Here is a 22,489-nt window from a genome sequence, read left to right on the forward strand (position 1 = left end):
TCTGGTGGAACACGGACGACTTTATCGTCTACATTCTCATCACTCGTGCTCAAGTCGAGCAGCAGGACGGTGGACCGCAGTCTGTTTCCTCTCAGATGGCAAAGAGACAAGAGGCGAATGCCTTTTCCAAACCTGCAGGCAGGTAAAGTGCTGCGCATCCGTCCCCGAGCAAACCAACTAACCTTTTCTTCCAGCCTCGTGTCTTTAATTTGTACTGGCAGACAATGAAATATTTACAAGGAACCCTACAGGCAATTACATTAAAAGTGTGCGGTTAGACACTGCCTTCCCATCGGCGGGCCCCCTCGGTGAGAAGCTGAGACCGATTTGGTGAATGGTCGCAAAGTTTACAACGTCAGATTTTACTCACTATCAATAATTCAGAGCTGGAAGAAGCAGAGAGGTGGGGGGGGGAGGAAAAGGAGGACAGGAGTGAACGGAAAACAGGGGAAGGAGAGGTGGAGGAAGCGAGGGCAGGAGAAGGGAGCGCCGGCGTGAGGAGGTGTGTGTTGAGAATGTCGGAGGAAGGCTGCACTTCAGTGTCCATTTGCTAAATGTGGCAGAAACGCGCAGTGCGGCGGCCATGTTGTGTTCGTTGAAAGCTTCTCCGGACGTTCGATCCCTCAGAGTCCGTCCTGCTTTCTAAACACACGTCGCTGGACTTAAGCTACACACACACGTGTATATTATTCTATGTCTAACGTACACACACCACTTATCTGACAGATACACTGCAACAATTCTTTGTGTGTGTTTGCGACGAGGACAACCACGGTTGGTTTTTAGCTCCAAACAGAGAAATGTAGAAGCGGCTCTGATGGATAAATGTCCATTATTCAACAACACAAACTAAGCAGTAATGTGACATGTGTATTAACTAATATCCCGATCCTCAATGAAGTATTTTAAAGAGTTTGTTCCATGTCAAAATCTAGTGGCAGCAAAATTATATTACATGAATGATGCCTGAAATGCTTTTGCTTCCAAACGAGGTGGTTCTCTTCAAGTGTAAATTATGATGTAATTAAACATTATCACCAGGATGTGTTTCTATAATTGCCTCCACCATGGAGAGACATGCTTTCACCTCTGTCGTCCTCTCAGCAGGACTTTGTGAAAACTGCCCAACGGATTTCCATGAAACCTGGTGAAGGACGGTGCAAGAGCCAGGAATACACATAAATATAAAATCGTTATAGACGTAGAGACGTCCCATAACTGGACTCCACATAAAGGCCAAGATGGCTTTCAACACTTTGCAGCGTTATGAGCTTTGTTCAAACCAGAAATGAACATTTTTGATATAAATGTGTAAATAATGTGATATTAAAACACGCATTACTGCATTTCTCCAAAGAACAGGGTCACTGAATGAGGGAATATCTTTTGGAAAAATAAAATCTAATTGTGTGTAATCTTCGTTAATGTTGCACCAGGTAATTCACGAAACTGTTAAACTTCTCTGATGTGTTGAAAAGTCCAGAGTTAACCTTTACGCTTCCTTTCCCTCTGCCTGTTTCTGTCTAATCTCTTCTTCCTGAACTCGTCCTCCACCCTTTCATCCCTCCCTCCCCAGTTTGTCTGTTCGGTGTCGCCTTCCCAGAGGAGCGTCCTGCCTGCCAGCGTCCCAGTGGAGACGGCTGATGTATATTTGATGAGCCGGAGCTGGGGACCCTCTGGAGGGCCGCGACCACAGCAGGACAATGAGCCTCGCTCAGGTTTCCTGCTGCTCTTTTTTTTTGTTGGCGGAGTCGGTGAGTCGAGGGCTGAAGTTTCAGCCGGAGCAGCAGACGCAGAGTTTCAGGGGTGAGACTCAACACAGTTAAAACTTGACATTGGCAGGATTGAATTGTTGTTTCTGTCTGATTCCTGGTGTAAATATATTAGTACACAAAACATACGTATTATGTACACAGTACAGAGTACAACATAGTATGCAGTCAAGAGGTGAGGTTCTTGGAGACGAGCAGAGAGAGTTCAGCCTGGTGGATGAAGCTGCTTCAGGTGGAACCAGCACGGAGGCTCTGGAATCATGGGGGGGGGAGGGAGGGGGGGAGGCAGCAGTGATCCTCTGGTTCATGATGCGCTGGAGGCTCCTGCGGTCGGCGGCTGCTAAACCACACAGCGATGCAGCCGGTCAGGATGCTCTCGACGGCGCCTCGGTAGAAGGCGCTCATGATGGTGATGGTGCTGCTGAGCTTCCTTGGCAGGTGATGATGTTGATGACTTGTTCCATGATGGTCAGCTGATGAGACCCACCACAGTCGTGTCATCAGCAAATCTGATGAATCGTGTGATGCAGGGGAGCAGGGGACACCATGTTTTCACTTTCAACACTTTACCAACAATTATTCTATCGATTGCAGCGAGTGATCAGGTGAAGTGTCCTGTGGAGACACATCCTAATGTTGATGGACAGCAGAAGAGAACATGAGCAGGTCTATTACATTTAATTATTTTTTACTTATTATTATTATTACACACGTAGAAACAGCCACATAATCACAAAGAAAGAGGGATTATCAAACCTGGAGCCCCTTGACCCCATCATGCACTCTGTGACCCCTCCCTCCTCCCCTAGGGGGCACCCTCAGGTGATTATCGCTATAATTATTCCATCATCATCGTCTGTCCGTCTGTCCGTCTGTGTGTGTGTGTGTGTGTGTGTGTGTGTGTGTGTGTGTGTGTGTGTGTGTGTGGGGGATGGGGGCATCCTCACTACTGCCACAAAGTAAATGAAGCATGATTAATTAATGTATTAACTGCTGAGAAAGTGAATGGGGTTCAGGCAGAGGAATTCCTACGCATTTTACCATGTGCCATCAATTAATAATCTGTGTGTGTGTGAGAGTGTGTGTGTGAGTGTGTGAGAGTGTGTGTGAGAGTGTGAGTGTGTGTGAGAGTGTGTGTGTGAGAGAGTGTGTGTGTGAGAGTGTGTGTGTGAGAGTGTGTGTGTGTGAGTGAGAGAGCAGGATCATAATCAAGCGCCTGTAATTTGCAGCAGAGCAGAGGGAGCTGCTCCTCATCACAGAGGATGAAGGAAACCAATTAATCAATTAAAGTAAAAATCAAAATCAACCAATCAATTGATTACTTCCTGTCTGCGTCCAATCATATCTGCTGTTTGTAGCCATGGTGGAACACTCACATTGTAAACACGCAGATATGAATCCACATGTCGGAGTGAGCCGGCCTCGCTGTGAGCATCAAGCTGAACACCAACACACATGGAGGATGTTTGCTGTGATAACCTGCCTGAGCTGCATCACTGCAACACTCTAAAAAACACCTGATGTTCCACTTCCTGTCTGAGGTTCGTCAAGAAAAACGAAACCACCTAATGTGCATTTAAAACATTATGCATCTGCTCTAAAGTGTTTAAAGGCCCAAGTCAATCATTTCCCTCAGACGGCAGCTGAAGTTTACATTTGATTATTTTCATGCGTGAAAAAAATCTAATTATTCACATGAGTATTACATCTTTTTGGAGAAATGTTTATTTATTTATTTTTGCATAATTACAGGATAATTAAACACTTTTATTCCAGAAGCTTGTTACGTCAGGTTTAACTGAGATTATTCATTTCTTGAATCTTTCCTGTCTCAGGTTCACTGGATCTCGAGCCACTCTCTTCACGCACTGTTGGTTTCTCACAAATGTCAACGCTCATTTTTTAACAGTGCATCCTTCCTTCCTCGTTGCCTCCGCCACGCACAGCCACGCACGCTTAGAGGGCGTGTCTACACCCGTCTAGCCCTGCGTGATTGGCGCAGGCGTCTCCACGGAGGGAGTGAGGCTGGACCAATGAGGAGGAGCCTGCGCGGCACTGGTCCAATATAGGCGCTGGAGGCGAGGAGCATCTTTATGATAGGAGTCATTTGTCACAGGGAGAAGGAGACAGGAGATCTACGGGAGCTCAGGAGTTACCTCTCCTCCTTTTTCTCTGTTTTTTTAACCCGAACCTGTTTGCGCCTGATTCCCCAACGACTTCTTGTTCATCCGAACCGTCTGCGTCTGGTTTTTCTTCTCCGAGCTGTTTCTTTGTAGAACTCAACCAACACGGAATCGAACAAGGAAGACGATCAACGACCTTCCCTCACTTCTGCAATCATGATGTCGATGAACAGCAAACAGCCTTTCAGTATGCACCCGATGCTGCACGAACCCAAGTACGCTCCTCTGCACTCCAGCTCGGAGGCCATCCGCAGGGCCTGTCTGCCCACACCGTCGGTGAGTCGAAAAAAAAATTCAATGTATCATCGCACTGCATCTCTGACTCCTGATATTCACTGAGAAACTTCTTCATCTCCAAATAAAGAGTTCAGAGGCTACATGACAAGTTGTAAAAAGCACTTTTAAATTGAAATCCACACAAGAAAGCTCGTAAAATATCGGAGAAGAGAGTTTGAACTATTACGCACAGACGCACCCAGGAATCACTGACTGTGAATGAATTGTGCCGTGAGGCGTTTCGATTAAAATATTTGTTTCTAAAAAAATCAAACCTCTGTTAAATAATCTCTAAAATAATAAAAAATATTATTTTTGCCACTTCAGGAAAAACAAATCATTGGATCAGCAGGAAAAGTTTGGACGTTGGAACAAAAATAAGATGTGTAGCGATTAAAAAACGACGGGGGAAGATTAAATAAAGAACAAACCGTGTAAAACATATGAGATGAAACCGGATGGATCAGAAAACACCAGCAGGGAAAACAGAGAGTGAGACAATCTGCTCGTTTTCGACAGAACTCTGCGTAAAGACGCACAAAACGCATCCTCGTCACCGAAAAGCCAAATCCTGTTATTGAGCCAAGATGTGAGATGTTTGAAAAGATGAAGGAGGGAGAGAAGCTGCGTGGACTCTCTGAACGCGTGTTCTCTCATATTGTCCCATTCATATTCTAACTCACACCCGTCTCATTTCATTGTCCGCAGAAATTATTCAGGAGATCGTAAATATTAATTTTAAATGAATATCCATACACGCTGCCACACTCGAGGCGTCGGACGCTTCCGGTGATGTCCAGGTTGCATCGGATTGAATTGGGGTTAAATGTGGGAGATTTCATATTTGGTTTATTTTTAATATTTTGCGTGAAATAAAATTGTAATTATGACATTGTGGTGATAAAAATCTACAGTAATTACACATCGAAAACATCCCCCCACTGTTGATCTGCTTCATTCTCCAGTTTTAAAAGTTTCAGTATCAGAGCGTCTCACAAATAAAATGTCGAATTAGACGAAGCTTTAAAAAGATCGTGCACAATAATACAATTTACTAATAATGGTGATACCTGGTGATATTTATCATACACAAAATATTATCATTATAAACACAAGGAAACTGAAATTATAATGAGTAAAATATATTTTTAACACAAATGTCTGCAGGGAAATTAAAAAAGAATTGAACTTGACAATGATCCGTGCGTAAAAGAAAGAGTTTGTTTTATAGACGGTTTAAATTGGTGGTTGTATAAATGGTCACGGATGAGTTCTGACTCTGACTCTGCTCCAGCTTCAGGGCAACATATTCGCCGGCTTCGATGAGACGTTGCTGCAGAGAGCCGAGGCTCTGGCCGCTGTGGACATCGTGGCCCAGAAGAGTCACCCGTTCAAACCCGACGCGACCTACCACACCATGACCACCATGACCAGTATGACCTGCACCCCGACCTCCTCCTCCGCGCACCTGCACCACCCGTCGGTGCTCACCTCCCACCACCACCCGGTGCACCACCAGCCGTCGCAGGGTCTGGAGGGCGACCTGCTGGAGCACCTCTCCCTGGGAGGCATGGCCGGTTCGGACGTGTGCTCCTCGGCCTCGCACAACGCCCACGCCGCCCACATGTCGGCCATCAACCACATGCAGCACCATCACCACCAACAGTCCATGAACATGCACCCGCACGGGCTCAGCTCCCACGGCTCCCTCGGGGGCTCCGGCGGGGACGCGGAGCCCGATCCCCGGGAGCTGGAGTCGTTCGCCGAGAGGTTCAAACAAAGGCGGATCAAACTCGGAGTGACCCAGGCGGACGTGGGCTCGGCCCTGGCCAACCTTAAGATCCCCGGGGTGGGGTGTCTGAGCCAGAGCACCATCTGCAGGTTCGAGTCCCTGACCCTGTCGCACAACAACATGGTGGCGCTGAAGCCGATCCTGGAGGCCTGGCTGGAGGAGGCGGAGCGGGCGCAGAGGGAGAAGATGTCCAAGCCGGAGATCTTCAACGGGGGCGACAAGAAGCGGAAACGCACGTCCATCGCGGCCCCGGAGAAGCGCTCCCTGGAGGCGTACTTCGCCGTGCAGCCGAGGCCCTCGTCGGAGAAGATCGCCGCGATCGCCGAGAAATTGGACCTGAAAAAGAACGTGGTCCGGGTTTGGTTTTGTAATCAGAGGCAGAAGCAGAAACGAATGAAGTTTTCTGCGACGCACTAAGATGAGCACAGAGACAAACCAGAGACAAACCAGAGACAAACCAGAGACAAGCTGCTGCTGTCAGAAAAAAACAAGGTACACCGTTGTGCCTTTTCAGCAGAGGCCTCACACGTTCGAATCCCAGAGGGGCCCATGGGTGCGCACTTAAAATAAACACGAGTCATTGAATCCAGTTTAAATCCAGATTGGTCTCAGATACAGTTTCTCGATTTACTCCTCAAAAGAAAAAGCATCCAACACGTGAGATGCAGCATCACCTCATCGGCTGATTTATTATTGTGTTAAAGATAAAAATGATATTTTCGGACTCACAATGGACAGAATGTCTCGTTGTGTCTCCACAGTGTTTGTCCACTTTGTGAAGGAGCAGCTTTCACAGCCGGGGTATTTTTTTTTTTTTTTTTTGCACCAGTGCCTGATTTTCTTCCAGTTGTGGAAAAGATTTCACCGAAAGTATTGAACTTCTTCAGGCCGCAGAACATTTCTTCTTCTGTGTCTGAGGACGTGGGACACCTGACCACCACCCTCCACTCGGCGTGTCCCCGAGCTGAGCTCCAGCCTCATGCAGCGAAGCAACAAAACCACTGGATTCAACGGTGTACCTGGTTTTTTTTTTTTTTTTGAATTGATAAATCTGACAGAGGAGACACAGACTCAACATCTGGAGGAACAGTGATGCTCCGTTCATTCATATGGCAATTATTGTACAAATACATGAAGAATAACAATGAAGGGGAACCGAGGGATGACTGTGATGATCCTCTTTAGCTTTTTTATATTTATCATTGTACATATCTGTGAATACGTGGCACCTCGTGTGTGGAAAAGCTCATTGAGATGTATTGAAAATGTTCTGCTGTCTTTTCTCCAGCTGTTCGTTTGTTCCGCGGGACCGATGGAGACACAACACACTCAAACAACAACACAACAACAAAAAAAAAAAGAGAAGAAGAAGAAGAAGTTGTGTGGCTGAATGACATGAGGCACAAACATTCAACCGTGATCCATTGCATGGTTTACTCGTTAGAGGGGGAGAGAGAGGGGAGGTGAGGAGTGGGGGAGGAGTGGGGGGGGGGGGTCGTTTCTCCTCCGAGGTGAATGCATTGCAATAAGACGAAAACACAAAACACACGCACGAACACACACATTCACACAGTGTAGCTGTGTGTCTACCTCATTACCCAAGTGTTGGCACGTTCATGGTGATTTTAAAACACACACGCACACACACACCCCACACACACACACGCTGTAAAAGACCAGTAGCATCTTTTTATTTCTTGGTTTGTTTTATTTCCTTTTTGCTTCTCTCCGGTTTATTGGTGAATTAGGCCTTTAGAAGAACCACTGATGTGTAAACCTGTTGTATGTTCACTGCAATGATGCTTTGACAATCAAATTATTATTATTATTATTATTATTATTATTAGGTTGTTGATCTCCCCCTCTGTGTCCTCATGAAAACCAGTTGTTGCATTTTATTATCATTATTATAATAATATGAATTATTATAATCATCACTGACACCTTTGTGGAGTGCACTTTGTAGATATTCCGATGAAGGGAAATAGTCGGCCTTATTTATACTTATTTTTTCACCACTTCTGAGAGTTTAAGTTAAGTTCTGTTATGTTTTTTGGTATTTTCTTTATTATGCCCTTATTTATTTATTATCTAATTTATTTTGGAGAAGAAGGAAAAAAAAAAGGAGAAATAATATTTCATTTGTGAAAGTGTGCTTTAAATGTGTCTGTGTAAGCGACAGAAGCTGAAATAAACCGTGCACGTTTTACTTCATCCTCTGAAGGACTCTCTTTAAACTATTTAAACTTTACTGTGACACCACACAGTGTGAAATCAGCATGAAGTGTGCATTTCAATAAACACCCCACAGATTTCCATCCGCACCAAGCAGCAGAGGTGTTAATGCTCTGCAGATTCAAAGGAGCTGGATTTAATGGAACAAGTGCAATGTGAGCTGTGAGTGTGTCTTGGATACAGTGGGACGGGGTGAGCAGGGGTGAGCAGGGGTGAGGAGGGGGGAGCAGCTGCTGCTCTGAAACAGGAGAAGCCTGGAGGTGAAGGAGCTCCGCCTGAAAGCTGCTCTCCAGCCCTGATGAATAGGACTTGATACTTGAGTGACTCTAATATTGATCACCGCTGCCTGGTGTGTGAAGCCTGGACACACGGAGGGAGGCCTCGGATCTGAAGCTCTGTGTAGTTTCATCAGAGGAAGACCCCGGCACCACCAGCCCGTTTCATAAAGTTAGACAAACTTGAAAAGTGAAAAAGAAAAAGAGTTAATTAGCAATAAAAAGAAATGAAGATGGAAAATGAACCATGTTGGACTCTGGTTACATCAGCATCGTCTGTCCCTGATGGTTCCAGCTCAAGAAACAAGTTTCAAACCTGAGGGAAAAGATTTTAAGAGAGAACAGAAAGAGAGAGCAGGGCCGCAGCTAAGACTTTTAGAAACACCCCGGGTGTGGGTCCCCTGGTGCTCCGTGCAACACCCAGACAGAAATGTCAACATGAATTATTCCTCAGTCGCTGGTTATCATCGCTGTAACTCCAGTTTTTACAAAACGAACATCTAAATGAAATATAAGAGATTTTCCATGCGGCCAGGAAGAAGAAAAAAAAAGTTCAAAATTAAACTTAATGATTTTTAGCGACACTGGAACCAACTCGTAAAATAAGAGCATTTGTCCATTTACTGAACTTAATGTAAATAAAGTAAAATCACTTAAAGGGTGAATATCCTCTTTCAACAGGTTTCACTCTGTTACCAACAACAAACTGTGGATTGTTGATGTTAAAATACTTTTTAAGTGAATATTAATACACAGGAAACCTTGAGTATAATTAAGAAAATTGAATCGAACTTGAATCTAAATGTTTTTTTGCCCTGAACAGTTAATCAAAGTTAAACATGACAACATGAGCGTGTCTACATTTCACATCTGCTTCAAATTCACTCATTCATTTATGAATCGTCGGTCAAGCTTCAGCTCAGAGGACATTATGTCACCTACTGAACTTGAAAATGCAAAGTTCAACTCTGCTGCAACGAATAACCCACAGATATATATGTCCACCTTTATTCTGAAGGTATTAAATATACTAGAATAAAATAAAAATAGTTTTTCAAGTAACTCAAAGATGCTTTATGACAAATCAATGCTGAAGAAAATATTGAAATTAATCTACATGATGTAAGTTTTAGAAAATTTTAAATTATAGTAAACACAAACCATGAATGTACAAAAGGAACCTTCACAATAAGAGCCTTAAAGAGGCAAAAACGAAAACTCTGATATTATCAAAACTCAAATCTGACTCTAAAGTGGAAGGTTTCATTTTCAAACCTCAACATGTTTCATTAAGTCTTGAAGTTAAACATTAACATCGACAGCCTTCTGTCTTCGTGTACTTCGTGTACTTCGTGTACTTCGTGTACATCTTTATATTTATATTTCTCAGCTCATCAGGTGGTTCGGGCCCATGAACTCCTTATTAATGAATAATAAATATCAGCTGTTATGATACTATTGATTTCCGCCTGTGTTTGTTAAGAAGCTGCTTTTCTCTGTCGTACAACAGCAGCTCGGCTGATGTATGAGCTTCTCACATTTTATAATGATGTTTGCAGATGAGAGGATGTGGAAATAACAGGAGAGGTCCACGTTTGTCTGTTGTGACTTTTAGATTTAGAGCAAACGAATAATAATAATAATTTAAGTTTCCTTCGTTAAGAGCTTTAAACACAGATTCAATGTGGAATTATATTAATTTAATTTACAGAACCTACCGTAAATGTTTTTCATTAAATCATATATACTCATAAATATATATATATATATATACGTTTATAAATATTTTCAAATACTCTCATTACATCATTCAATAAAGAAAAACTAGACAAAATAAGATAAAAACTAATCTACATGTGAAATTTAAAGAAGTCATTAATATTGAAAATACAATTAAATGAGATTAAAATATTTTTACATACAACTTCTGCCGATATGTTTTCTCAAAAGTGTTTTAATTCAAATATCAGGTTTATGAAATATATTTTATTATTATATTTGATCCTATAATTGAGGTTTTGCCTCGTGTTGAATGTGTTTCACTTAAACATTCTTTATATTTTAAGTTGAGGGGAGGAAAACAGAAATGAGCATTGGTCAATATTTACAGATATAATTTTTTGTGCCCAGCAGACAGTGGCTGGCATGTTGGTCCATAACAAAGAATGTAGAACATGGCTTCATCAAAGTTTAATCATGGAGCTGCTCTCCAGTTGAAGCCTATAAATTATATATAATTGACCGTGTAATCAATGTGAACAGTGTATCAAGTTTTCCTGAGACAAAGTGACGGAATGCAGATTTTACACAGAGCGAAGGAAAAACACCGGAGCGGATCCCAGAAGACTTTGGACGAGCGGAGGGGGTGAACCCTGGACAGGTCGCCATGGCTGACGCCTGCAGACGAGTCGCCAATGAACCTAACCCCAGTCCGCGTGTCGTTGCATTGTGGGAAAGAATTCCCCACAGAACCTGGGATTCAAACCAAGAACCTCCTTGTGAGGCACACGACGCAGCACCTGCACACTTTGACACATCTGGTTTAATAATTGAGGATTACTCGATTGGTCGGCGTGTTTTCCCGCAGACTCCGCCCCTGCGTGGCTCTTGTTGTTGTCGTGCACGAGCAGATAAAAGAGCTTCTCCCCCGACGACCGTGGTTAATTGTTTGATTTAAATAATTAAGAAATGGGAGGCCTCGTTTTCCTCCGCTGTGTTTTCTCTCTGTGTTGGAGACAAACAAGCTGAAATCTGACTGAAGGACCGAACGCATCACTCTGTGGTTGTCTCTTCTTCAAAAGACGAACTGACGTGATGGACGACGTCCTCTGTTCAGGACCAAGAGATTATTGTCTGTCTTCAGGGACAAATGAGTGGCAGAGTGGAGTCACTCAAGTGGACAGACAGTCTTTAGTTTAGTTTAGTTTACTTTAGTTCAGTAAACTGAGATGACTTGAAGTTCACAGTTATTGTTGTTGTTAGGAGACGAGGACCGTTGTGACGCTTCGGTGCGAGAGCTTCATCGGGCGAATTGTTCCTGACTGAAAGAATCCACCTTCAGGACGTGAATGGTTCATCACCTCCACAAACAGCAGATCTGTATTTGTATCATGTTATTTAAAGTAAACTTGAAATGAGAGATTCTGAAGAAACAGAAGCAGATTGTTAAACAGCTGCAGCAGGAAACTGAAACGTTCAGAATATTGAAATAATCCTCAAACAAAGGCTCCTCCTCATGAAACGGATAAAGAACTTGGATTGGATTCAACTTTACTGTCATTGCAGTACAAGTACGACGCCAATGAAGTACAGTTTGTACAACCAGACGTGCAAACACGATATTAACTAGAGATAAACTCAGCACCAGCTGCACAGTGGAGAGTTAACACACAGAGAAACAAGTGATGAGACAAACACACAGAGACATTTATATTCTACTGATTTCAATGGACCGGATATTTAAAGATGGACGACATGACAGTGAAGCCAAAACCCCTCGATCCCCCTCTAGTGGCTGGCTGCAGTACAGCTGCCTCCTCCATGTTAACAGATGGGACATGGGGCCAAAACTGACAAAATCATGTTTTTATCTGTATCTTTACTGTTTGTAAAACACTTTGAGCTGTTTGTTTGTGAGGTGCTATACAAATAAAGTTTATTTTAAATTGAATATATAAAAATGGCCCGAGACGTCCTGATTGACAGCTGAGACTGACGCGCCCGCAGGACCTCGCTGCAGATTCTGTCTCCAGGTGACGTTGGAAGCGTAAGATGACGGCGCTCGAGATATCTCGACTTTATTTTTGCACAACAGGAAGAAGACTGGAGATGAATCACTGGTGAGTCCAGGTTTCTCTCGATGAAACGTTCCCCTGCTGCCGCTGCTCACGATTATTTTCACATTTCAATGCCGGCGAACACGAGGAGAGAGATTTTCATTTGTACACGTTGAATCTGCTTCATCGTTCCTCTGTTGCATCAAACCCTTCCAGACACTGATACAGAAACGGAGCAACACCAGCCTCAAAACGGGCTTCAATGCAACGCTGCTTCCCCGGTGCACCAACCATTCTGGTTTGAAAACATGCAGCTCAGACTCCTGCAGCACCGGGGGAAGACACCAACATCAAGTCAACTGGAAAGCGGTTCTTTGTGGTCCCTCACCGGAACACGGTAGACCTGGCATTGCCTTGTGAGAGCACACGAGCCGCCCAGGAGGAGCCCAATCTATATACGAATCAGCGGTGGATGCTGTTAATTCCACTCTCTTTCAGATTACTCCATCCGCTGCTCTCCAGCTTGTGTTTTCCATGAAGCAAGGAAGCGCATTTTCATAAATAGACCTTGGCCGAGCGCTGCGGAGATGAAATTTTAATGAAGCTCTGAGTCTTGAGTGCAGCACTGGGGCCTTGGAGAATCAGCCCTGTGTTACATTACTATGGCTTTCTCTCTCTCTCTCTCTCCCTCTCTCTCAAACACACACACTAATGCAAACATAGCCCCCCCCCCCACCACCACCACCACATATACACACACACACACACACAGCCATGTTGCAGTGGTGCAGGGGGGGGGGCAGCCGGTTGGGTATTGACAGGATGGCTGGAACGGGACCAGACTGAGGGGAGGGTGTGGAGGGTGTGTGTGTGTGTGTGTGTGTGTGTGTGTGTGTGTGTGTGTGTGTGTGTGTGTGTGCGTGTGTGTGTGTGTTTTGGGGATTATGAGGCAGTGGGAGTCTAATTTGAATGTGGGGGAGTTTTTGTCCAGTTATTTATTTTATTGTATCTTGAGGGGGATCGACCCCCGTTAGTTAGTTAGTGTTCCGTTAAGGAGATGAAAACCAAGTTCACACACACACACACACACACACACACACACAGACACACACAGACTGTTGCCTACACACAGTGGAAGTGTTCAATTCTGTCAATGCAATATTTATCAGCGACGTTTGTAGATAAATCTTCCTCCTCGTCCGTCTGAAGGGGTCTTCATTTTTGGGGGAGACTACACACACACACACACACACACACACACTCTTCCTCGCCTTCACTCCGGGAGGTCAAAGGTCACACTGACATAAAGCAGGTGGAGGTTCATATTCTTGCTCAAGAGCACTGAAGCATTTGAATCCACCAGAAACACAGGAAATACATTTATTGTGAAAATAAATAATCCTATTGAGCAGAGGTTAGGATTAGAGGCTGGTGGGGGAGGTGTGTGTGTGTGTGTGTGTGTGTGTGTGTGTGTGTGTGTTCATGACGACACTATGCATATGAGGCGTTAATTAAAACATGGCGGTCGTAATTAGGAACATTGTATAACTAATCAGGCCTAATGAGCACCGGGGCGGGCGAGGCGCTGATCAAACAGCCCAGTTATGAGGCCTAATGGGCGGAGAGCACGATGACGGTCCCCCGGTCCATCAGCTTCACTTCAGCAGAATAACGAAGGAGTAACAGATGAATAATAATAATTATTATTATCAGTATTGTCATTATAAGTAGTAGTAGTAGTATACGTCGTATCCCAGGTACATTTATGTGTAAACCAAACTGTTGCAGGATCCACTGAATAAATTCCAGACGCAATGAAAAATGCAATGGTATGAATTATGGAAACCAAAACAATATCGTAGCAGAGATATATCAATATTTACACAACAGGAATCCCACATCATGGGAAACCCCCTTTTTATTCTTTGGATTCTTTGGTTTCGTCCTCATCCTGCTAAAGAAAAAGAAAGAAGAATCTGTGACAGGTTTATTTTATTCTTCTCACAGCTGATATTTGGTCTCGTGTCATGGAAAGAAACTGTGAGTGGATATTTGTGTTAGAATAAAGATGGCGGCTCTGTTTTGGGAAGTGAAGCACCTAAATGGAATTCAGCCTTATTTTCGTTTCGTTATTGTTTTTTTTATGAATTATATGAAAAACAACACGTTCTTCTCTCCAAGCACACTGCGGGGTTACCACCGGTTAAATAATAATGATTATTATTACAATGAATAAAGTAAAACACACACAGACTGTGTGTGAACCACGAGTCTGATATTCAATAATAAAATTAAACTTTCACTCATATTATTTCCGGCCTCTGTCTCGTTTTGGGTCAAGCTTCACGTTAAATATGAGATTTCAATTCGTATCAATAATGTAGAACAGAGTCTCCATTTAAATATTCATCCTGCGTTCACACACACACACACACACACACACACACACACACACACACACACACACACACACACACACACACACACACGTGTTGTGTAAAGTGAACATGACTTTGGTAAAATAATGACAATAATAAAGAAAAGCCTTGTCACTGGCGTCACGTGCGCAACACGTAGTGTCTCACGTACATAAACGCACGAGCGTAAAAATCCACAGGCTTCATCTGAGGCCTGCTGGCTGATAAATTCACACTTTATTATTTTCTTCTTTGTAATAATGATAATAATAATGATGTATTTGTATCCTACAGCCTCTATACGAATAATAAAATACGATGAGTCTGATTTGGGAAATACATTTAATTTATTCTATAACATACAAAATAAGAGCCTCGGATAATTAAATTAAGGTAATGAAGAATAAAATTCAAGTTGAACTAAAACAAATTAAATTACCATCGTATTTTATTATTATTATTATTGTAATGATTATTTTTAGTTTTTATGATTATTATTATTTTAATGAACATGTGTTATAATTAAATCCACTCCTGCACCTTGTTGCTGGTCAGCAAAATGTTTGCTCTATTTCTCCCTTTGCCACACACACACGCGCACACACACACACTTGCACACACACGCACGTACACGCACCGGAATTATTCATGCAGCAGCTCGGGTGATGGCCGCCGCTGGAAGCTCATCATAACCGCATCGATACACAACATCAGCGGTGGAAGTTAATCACGGAGCCCGGGGGCCACAAACATCGGACCGTTTCACCGGAAACATCTGCATCCAGAGCCGGGGATGACGCGACCCAGGCCGGACACAGACGCACAGGTTCAGCCTCCACGTGTCTGGAGGTTCGGATCCAGGCCTGCAGACATTTATCTATCTTCAATTAAACCAATTAACATCTCAATCAGGCCCGTTTGTCGTTATTTACCTGCAGAATTCAGAACGATAAATTAAATGTGCCTCTTCTCTCTCGTCTCGTGCATCTTCCTGCAGAGCTGCAGAGCTGCAGACCTCCTCCAGCAGAACCGACCCAAGCATCCAACGAGCTGTTTGTGAAAAGTGACTGGAAAGAAACTGGATATAAATATGAATTTCCACTTAATTCAGAGAAATGTGTTCAAAGAGACGCGCTGGTTTACGGGCTCCTCTAATCATGTCTCATCAATAATGCAGCCTCAGACTGACAGGATGCCCGAAACCACAGCGCCTACAACACGAAGCCCCGTTTCTCGGACGGACACCGGCTAAACTTCAGCGTTTAGTTACAGTACAATTTTAATGAAATTAAATTTACTGACGGCGGAGCGCGCACATCTGGGTTCAGCTTGATGAAAAGCTCAGAGGCAGTGAAATGGATCTGAACCCGTGTTGCTGCAGCGAATTCAACCCAGTTTATTTGTTAGAGATTATTAGAAATAACATAAAATGTGATGTCAGATTAAAAAAGAACATCCACCTGTGTGCTGTTACAACAAATCTGATGAATGAATGCATCACATCTCCTTCTTTACCTTTTAATATTGAATATCCATAATTTAAAACGAGGCCTCCATGTATTTCACATTATTATCGACAGCTGCAGAATGTACACAGGTAGCACACATGTGATCATCGTAATGAAAACATGTGAGTGCATGTTGCTTACATGTCAAAATGCAAAACATAAATCCTCTCACATGCAAAACATCCTGAATAAAAATCATGCAGCTCAGAGAACATCAAGTTGTTTAAATCCTCCTTCATCAGAGTCACTGGACCTCTGCAGTTTACTTTAGCACAAACACAAACACACACACACACACACACACACATACACACACACTCACACACACACACACACACACACTCACACACACACTTATACACTAAGAGGAGGGAGAAAAAAAGAAAATGCAAAATAGTGCTGGATGAAAAACTTGGAATTAGGCTGCTGGGCCACTTTGATTAAAAAGCAAACTCATCTTCTCAGAGTTCCTTTTCAAATGCAACAACTGACAGAAACTAACGGACACAGAAACCAATAATTGGTTTGTGTGTGTGTGTGTGTGTGTGTGGATATGAGGGTGTGTGTGGTTGGTTGGAGTTTGTGTTTGGGGATTCGCTCCGTATGGACTGCGTTGCTTTATTTCTCTGCCCTATATACACTATCTGTCCGCCTTCAATCTCTCTGCTCTGGAGGCTGCTGCTGCTGCTGCTGCTGCTGAAGGGATGTATGAAGCGCTACTTTCTTGTCTAGGTGATGAATAATGCAGAGCTCGGAGGCCAGCAAGTTTCCAGTTAAATACCAATTTGCTTAACCAGTGTTTCCAGCCTCTGCCAGCTCCACTCAGTATATAGCAGGGAGCCACACCGGCCTCTGGTAATTAAAGAAAAGATCTGGAGGGGGTGGAAGAAATCCTGCAGCCCTGCATGTGGTCAGAGAGGGGCCGCCCCCCTGTAAACTCACAGCCATGGTTTTATTTATGAGGGTGAAATTTAAAGTGGAACAAATCACCAAGTAGGTGTGACGGTTCTGTGGAGTTGGGTTTGTGTGTTAAAGGTGTGAAGATGTTCCTCGGTGAAAAGTCGATCCTGTTTGGATCGGTTGTGTGTTTTGTCGTGAAATTAAGGCTTTTACCTTGATTGTCTCATCAAACACGTGGGAAATAAAGGAGACGGAGCCTCTGTTACATTTGTCTGAGCATCTTGTGCATTTTACACAATAGTTTCATACTCGGAGGCAAAACGTTTCGTGGTATTGTGTAGAACCATCGTACGCAGAGATACTACGTGAACTCGTTCAGCTCTTTGTGAGACAGGATGTGTTTCATGGATCCCGAGGAAGAACATCACAGATGTTTAGGGGACTGATATTCATGAGTGAGTTTGAAATTTGGTGAGATCCAAATAAAAATGTGGATCTAGTGACTTTAAATAAAGAAACTGTTGAGCCTCAATGGAGGTTTGAGCTCTGACAGACACTCTGGTTTAAGACATCAGGCCGAGCATCGAGACGTCACAACACGCAGCATCCACGTGTGATAATAATAATAACAACAAAACCTCATCAAGGTTTATGGTTGAAACTTGTTCAGTGATGCTTAATGACGTTCGTAGTTTAATATGTCGTGCAAGGCAGCTAATTATGAAGAACTTGTCTGAGGACTTTGTTGTTGTTCTTGCGAAGTGAAAGTGTGAAAGTAAGGAGACAGAGCTCGAGGAGATTTGTGAAGAAATAATAATAATAATTCTTACATGTGGTAAAAAAAACACATTTCTACATTTCGAGGGTAAATTCCTCAGTCAAGAGTAGAACGACTGCTAAATGCAATATCAGGAGACAACTCTGAGGTGGAAGATTTGTCTGATGCCGATGATCCTGCTGTGGATGAAGATTAAATGTTGAGCGCTGGAAGTCTTCTCCATTTACTCCTGACGTAGTTCAGTTGATCCTGAAGCTAGAAGCTTGGCAGCCTCTGGATTAAGTGGAGGAATGAGCTAACTGTACAAATGCTACGTTACCAGCTAACAGTGGCAGATCTTATTTTACCCTACCCACCAAAGAGAATGTTCTGGAGCGATGTCTTTAAGAATCCCTGAGGAAAGTGAGGAAACATCTAAGAGTGGTCATCGATGAGGACGTTTCAGCAGACATGAGCAAAACTGACAGATTCTGGAAGACGAGAACTTTCATGGATCTTATTCTCAAAGGCTGCTGTCTGCAGACACCGACGGGAGCCCGTCCATTACAAACGCAAACTGTGACGTGTTCTTCACAACCGTGTAAGCTGTGGATCAAATGATGGAGCGGCAGGTTTGCCTGACTGGTACAGTAAAGAAGAACCAGGTCACCACAGAACTGCAGAAGAAGATTCAGCATCAGACACAAGAGGAGATGATGTCCAAGATGTGTGGAGTCGACCTGGTGGACGGGATGACGAGCTACTGCAGCGCAAAGATGTTAAAGTTTGTTATTCCTCAGAAGTTCATGATTGTGAGTTTATACCACAGAACCGCGTGTGGAGAGGAGGTGCATGAGGAACACTTTCATATTTGTAGCAGGCAAACGAGCAGATCCAGATGTTTTACTTTCCTCCACATGTTGAGATTGTGCGTTGGTCTCCGTGCCCCCCCCCCGGTTCAGTTAAAGGAGAATGATCTGGATTTGTAGTCACTATATGAACATGGATGAACTGGAGGCCTCCTCTCTCTCCATGTGACCTCACCTCATGTGACTCTACATGTGGATCAAACCGACGCCATTACGGGGGAGGGGGGGGGGGGGGGGGGGGTCAGCTCCCCCACTGCTGCTGCTTCACAAACAAGCAGCGGGAACCTGAATGTCAGGTCGGGCGTCAAGCAGCGTCCCTGCCGAGTCCCGAGCAGCTCACGTCCGGGCGAGGATTAGAGCTGGAACACGGCTCCGCACCGTGTGTAATGACCTCCTGCAGCCCCGGGTCGTCCTGTCACCCCCCCCACCACCACATCCTCCTCCCCTCCCAGTGATCAGCTCACCAAAGAGAGATGCAGATCAGAATCCGTCCTCCTCCCCACCAACCCCGAAAAAGTAAACACTGCCTCCCCGTTCCCTCGCCAATTGTTATTCATAGAGCAGATAAATATTTAATTCCATCTAAGGATACCTTTTGTTAACAGAATTACCGTACAAGCCTCGCAGCCCATAAATCCCTCAATGAATTCAAATTCTGTTCGTTCTCCGTGTGCGGGGGTTCAGTGCTCGAGCGGCTGCACGTGGAGGAAGGAGGAATGAGGAAGAAGAGAGGGATGAGAAGGTCCGGGAGGAGGAGAAAATGACGGAGCACGAGGGTGAAAAGTGTGAGGAGGGGTAGGAGGGAGGAAGAGATGTACGACATGAAGAAGAAGAGGATCAGGGAACAAACTGATGGTGTGAACTAGGAAGAGGAGAAGGAAGTGAGGGAGCAGTAGAAGACGGGGGGGTGCAGAGGAAGTGGAAGGTTGGAGAAGCAAGGAACAAGTGAAGGGAAAGAGGAAGGTGAAGATAGAGGCGATGTTACAGCAGAGGATGAGGAGGAAGAGAGAGTGAAGGAGGAAGATGAGGAAAAGAGGAAATAGATGAGTTGGTAAGAAGGCCCGGGAGGAAGAGGTCGACGGAGGGAAGAAAAAGGAGCTAAGAGGAGGTAGAGAAGTCCCAGAAAAGAAAAGGATGTAGCAGACAAGTAACAAGGGAAGTTGGAGGAAGAGAAGAGAAGAGAAAGGACAATTGTTGAGGAGAAGGAGGAGGAAGATCTTGCAAATGAAGACAGAGGAGATGGAGGTGGACCAAGAGAATAAAGCTAATGTGTTCAGGGAAGGAAGGACAATATGGAGGGAGAAGGAAGGAGAGAAATGAGGAAAAGCGAGAGAATAAGCTGGAGAAGGAGAAAGAGGAGGCGCAGGAGCGGAAGTAGACAGAGTCACAGCAGGCTCCATTGATCTGGAGCATGAAACGACTCGCTCACGTCTTTGTTTCCCTTCTCGGCCATAAATAATGGATCGAGGAGTTCTGATGAGAACATTAAGATCAGGCTGAACTTAATGAGCGACCGACTGTAAATGATCTGACGGACCAACGCTCTCATCGGCCAATCACATCCGTCCCAAACAAGGAGACACGGAGGCCTATTGATTCCAGATGAAGTCCGAGGCTCTGATTCCTGAGGAGGAGGCTGCAGACGACCAGTCGATAACTTCCCTCCTCTTTCCACCGTCGCTCGACTCATTTGTTTGGTCGGCCACCGGAGAGTCAGACCTGTTGAGGCCACTGTCGACTCCACATTAAAGATTCATCAGCCTGGCTTGGTCTTAATAATATCCCCCCCCCCACCACCCCTTCTCCTTTTTAATGAAATTCTTCTTCTTTTTTAAAATATAATTCCCCTGAGCAGAACTGAACGGATGGTGGGGAAGAGGGTGCACGTTCCTCATGGAGCAAAAAGGTTTCAATTGGGGCTCTTTGATAGCTTTTAATAATATCCCCATGGTTGATGGATAGAATCAAATAGAATGATAAGTCTTTGATTTACGTCCTGAACATCAAACCGTGTGTGTGTGTGAGTGTGAGTGTGTAACACAGCTGAAGAAGTCAGTTTGACTCGAGCCTTCGGTAAAAATAATATCCTTCGCCCGATCCAGGAGCTTTTGAATTAGCCTGATCACAAAGATTTCATCCAGCTCCACATGTGGTGCAGCTGTGTGTGTGTGTGTGTGTGTGTGTGTGTGTGTGTGTGTGTGTGTGTGTGTGTGTGTGTGTGTGTGTGTGTGTGTGTGTGTGACATGGAGCATGTTCTAGACTTTACTGATGACGGTATCTGAGATGTTTTACACGAACCCTAAAAATCACTTGAAATGAAAACTTTTATTTTACAGAGTAAACAATGCAGACGAGATGTGTGTTCATTTTTACATTTCACAAACGAAATATCTTAATTTTCTTTATTCAACTTCACTAAATTTGTTTGTATGTGTGTTTCTTTGAATAGTTTAATTTCTATATTATGTTTTTGGTAAAACTATAAAATATCAATAGATATATTGGTCTGGATATATTTTACTCTCTAATATCAATAATAAAAATTTTCTTTGTCCACAACTTCTTGTGTTTGAGATCTTGAACACGATGAGATTTTACATCGAACAAGTGGAAACACTGAAATTCATCCCTCATAGATGTGATGACATGAAAACAACCTGAAGACATAAATTGAATAATGAATAAAGACAATCTCATTGATGATGTTCATTAATTTCCTGTAAATCAACTCCTCTAATAACTATGAATAAGGATATCTTTAAATGTTCAGGTTTATTTATGCACAATAATATTTAAAAATCATGTTTAATACAGCAGCTGCTCACTGACAGGCAGAATATCCACTTCAAGTATGTAGGGTATGTATATTACGGCAGATTTAATATTAATGACTTTTATTAGCTTCATACGTGTTAGCATATTCATGATGGTCACCTAATGGAACGGAGCGAGGGCAAAAAGAAGAGTCCAGTAAAACGATGATTTCAGCAGAGTGGTGTGTTTCTGCTCATTCTGGAGGCTGATGTCTTTTCACTTGATAAAATATTAAGACACGAAGAGATTCTCATTGAAAAGAAGAAAGAAGGAGCAATGTATTTATTATGTTCTTCTTAAAAATAAAAGACTGAAGCAGAAATGACTTAAATCGGATGTTGTTATTTTTTTCCTTTAACCTTTTTTATGTGGAGATCTGCTGAACACACATTTTTACTTCTGCTTCATATTCATATACTGTGAGCTGTCGGGGGGGCAGCCATGTTTTCATACCAGTTTACACCAGAAGTTTTCTCGAGAGGCTGTTTGAGATAAAATATTAAAAAGAAGAAAATTATTTTTGTCATTTTTGCTTTTAATGAAATATATACTTCTCTCTGTGTGTGTGTGTGTGTGTGTGTGTGTGTGTGTGAGTGTGTGTCTGTTACAGTGAAGCAGGTGACAACACTCGATGCTGAAACTTGAAGAGCTTCCTCTGACTAATGTTTTAAAAGCGATGACGTGTACCGTCCTCTCAGCTCATTAGAAACAAATACACGTCACAAGCGTGTCCCCTGTTACATGAACAAGAAGGTCACTCGGCAAATCAGTAACAGTCCTCTAATAAAACCACATTTAAATTCTTCACATCCTGATTTTAATTGTTAATATTTGCAAGAAATTGCAGCTAGAAATCAAACACCTAAACACGCCCGATGTGAGTCGTCAAGATTATCTCTCAGATAACTGGTGAAG

At 43.5% G+C, this 22,489-nt stretch overlaps 1 protein-coding gene across 2 annotated transcripts; it reads left to right on the forward strand.

The window, feature by feature from the left end:
• Positions 1–2,932: 2,932 nt before the first annotated feature.
• pou4f4 (POU class 4 homeobox 4) lies at positions 2,933–8,237 on the forward strand. Of its 2 annotated transcripts, XM_069510198.1 has the most exons (3): positions 2,933–3,313; positions 3,608–4,231; positions 5,526–8,237. In XM_069510198.1, exons 2-3 carry the CDS (start codon positions 4,112–4,114, stop codon positions 6,438–6,440), a joined length of 1,035 nt encoding a protein of 344 aa, XP_069366299.1. In that variant the 5' UTR covers positions 2,933–3,313; positions 3,608–4,111; the 3' UTR covers positions 6,441–8,237. The 2 variants fall into 2 exon arrangements, with proteins under 2 accessions (XP_069366299.1, XP_019960530.1); XM_020104971.2 differs by having other exon boundaries at positions 2,933–4,231.
• Positions 8,238–22,489: the final 14,252 nt, after the last annotated feature.

The sequence above is a fragment of the Paralichthys olivaceus genome, chromosome 15, assembly GCF_024713975.1.
Source record: "Paralichthys olivaceus isolate ysfri-2021 chromosome 15, ASM2471397v2, whole genome shotgun sequence".
NCBI classification, from domain to species: Eukaryota; Metazoa; Chordata; class Actinopteri; order Pleuronectiformes; family Paralichthyidae; genus Paralichthys; species Paralichthys olivaceus.

Bases quoted from the DNA above. Each gene is read 5' to 3' on its own strand.
- pou4f4 (XM_020104971.2), top strand. From the start codon at position 4,112: ATGATGTCGATGAACAGCAAACAGCCTTTCAGTATGCACCCGATGCTG. The intron at 4,232-5,525 runs GTGAGTCGAAAA...ACTCTGCTCCAG, and splicing joins CCTGTCTGCCCACACCGTCG to CTTCAGGGCAACATATTCGC.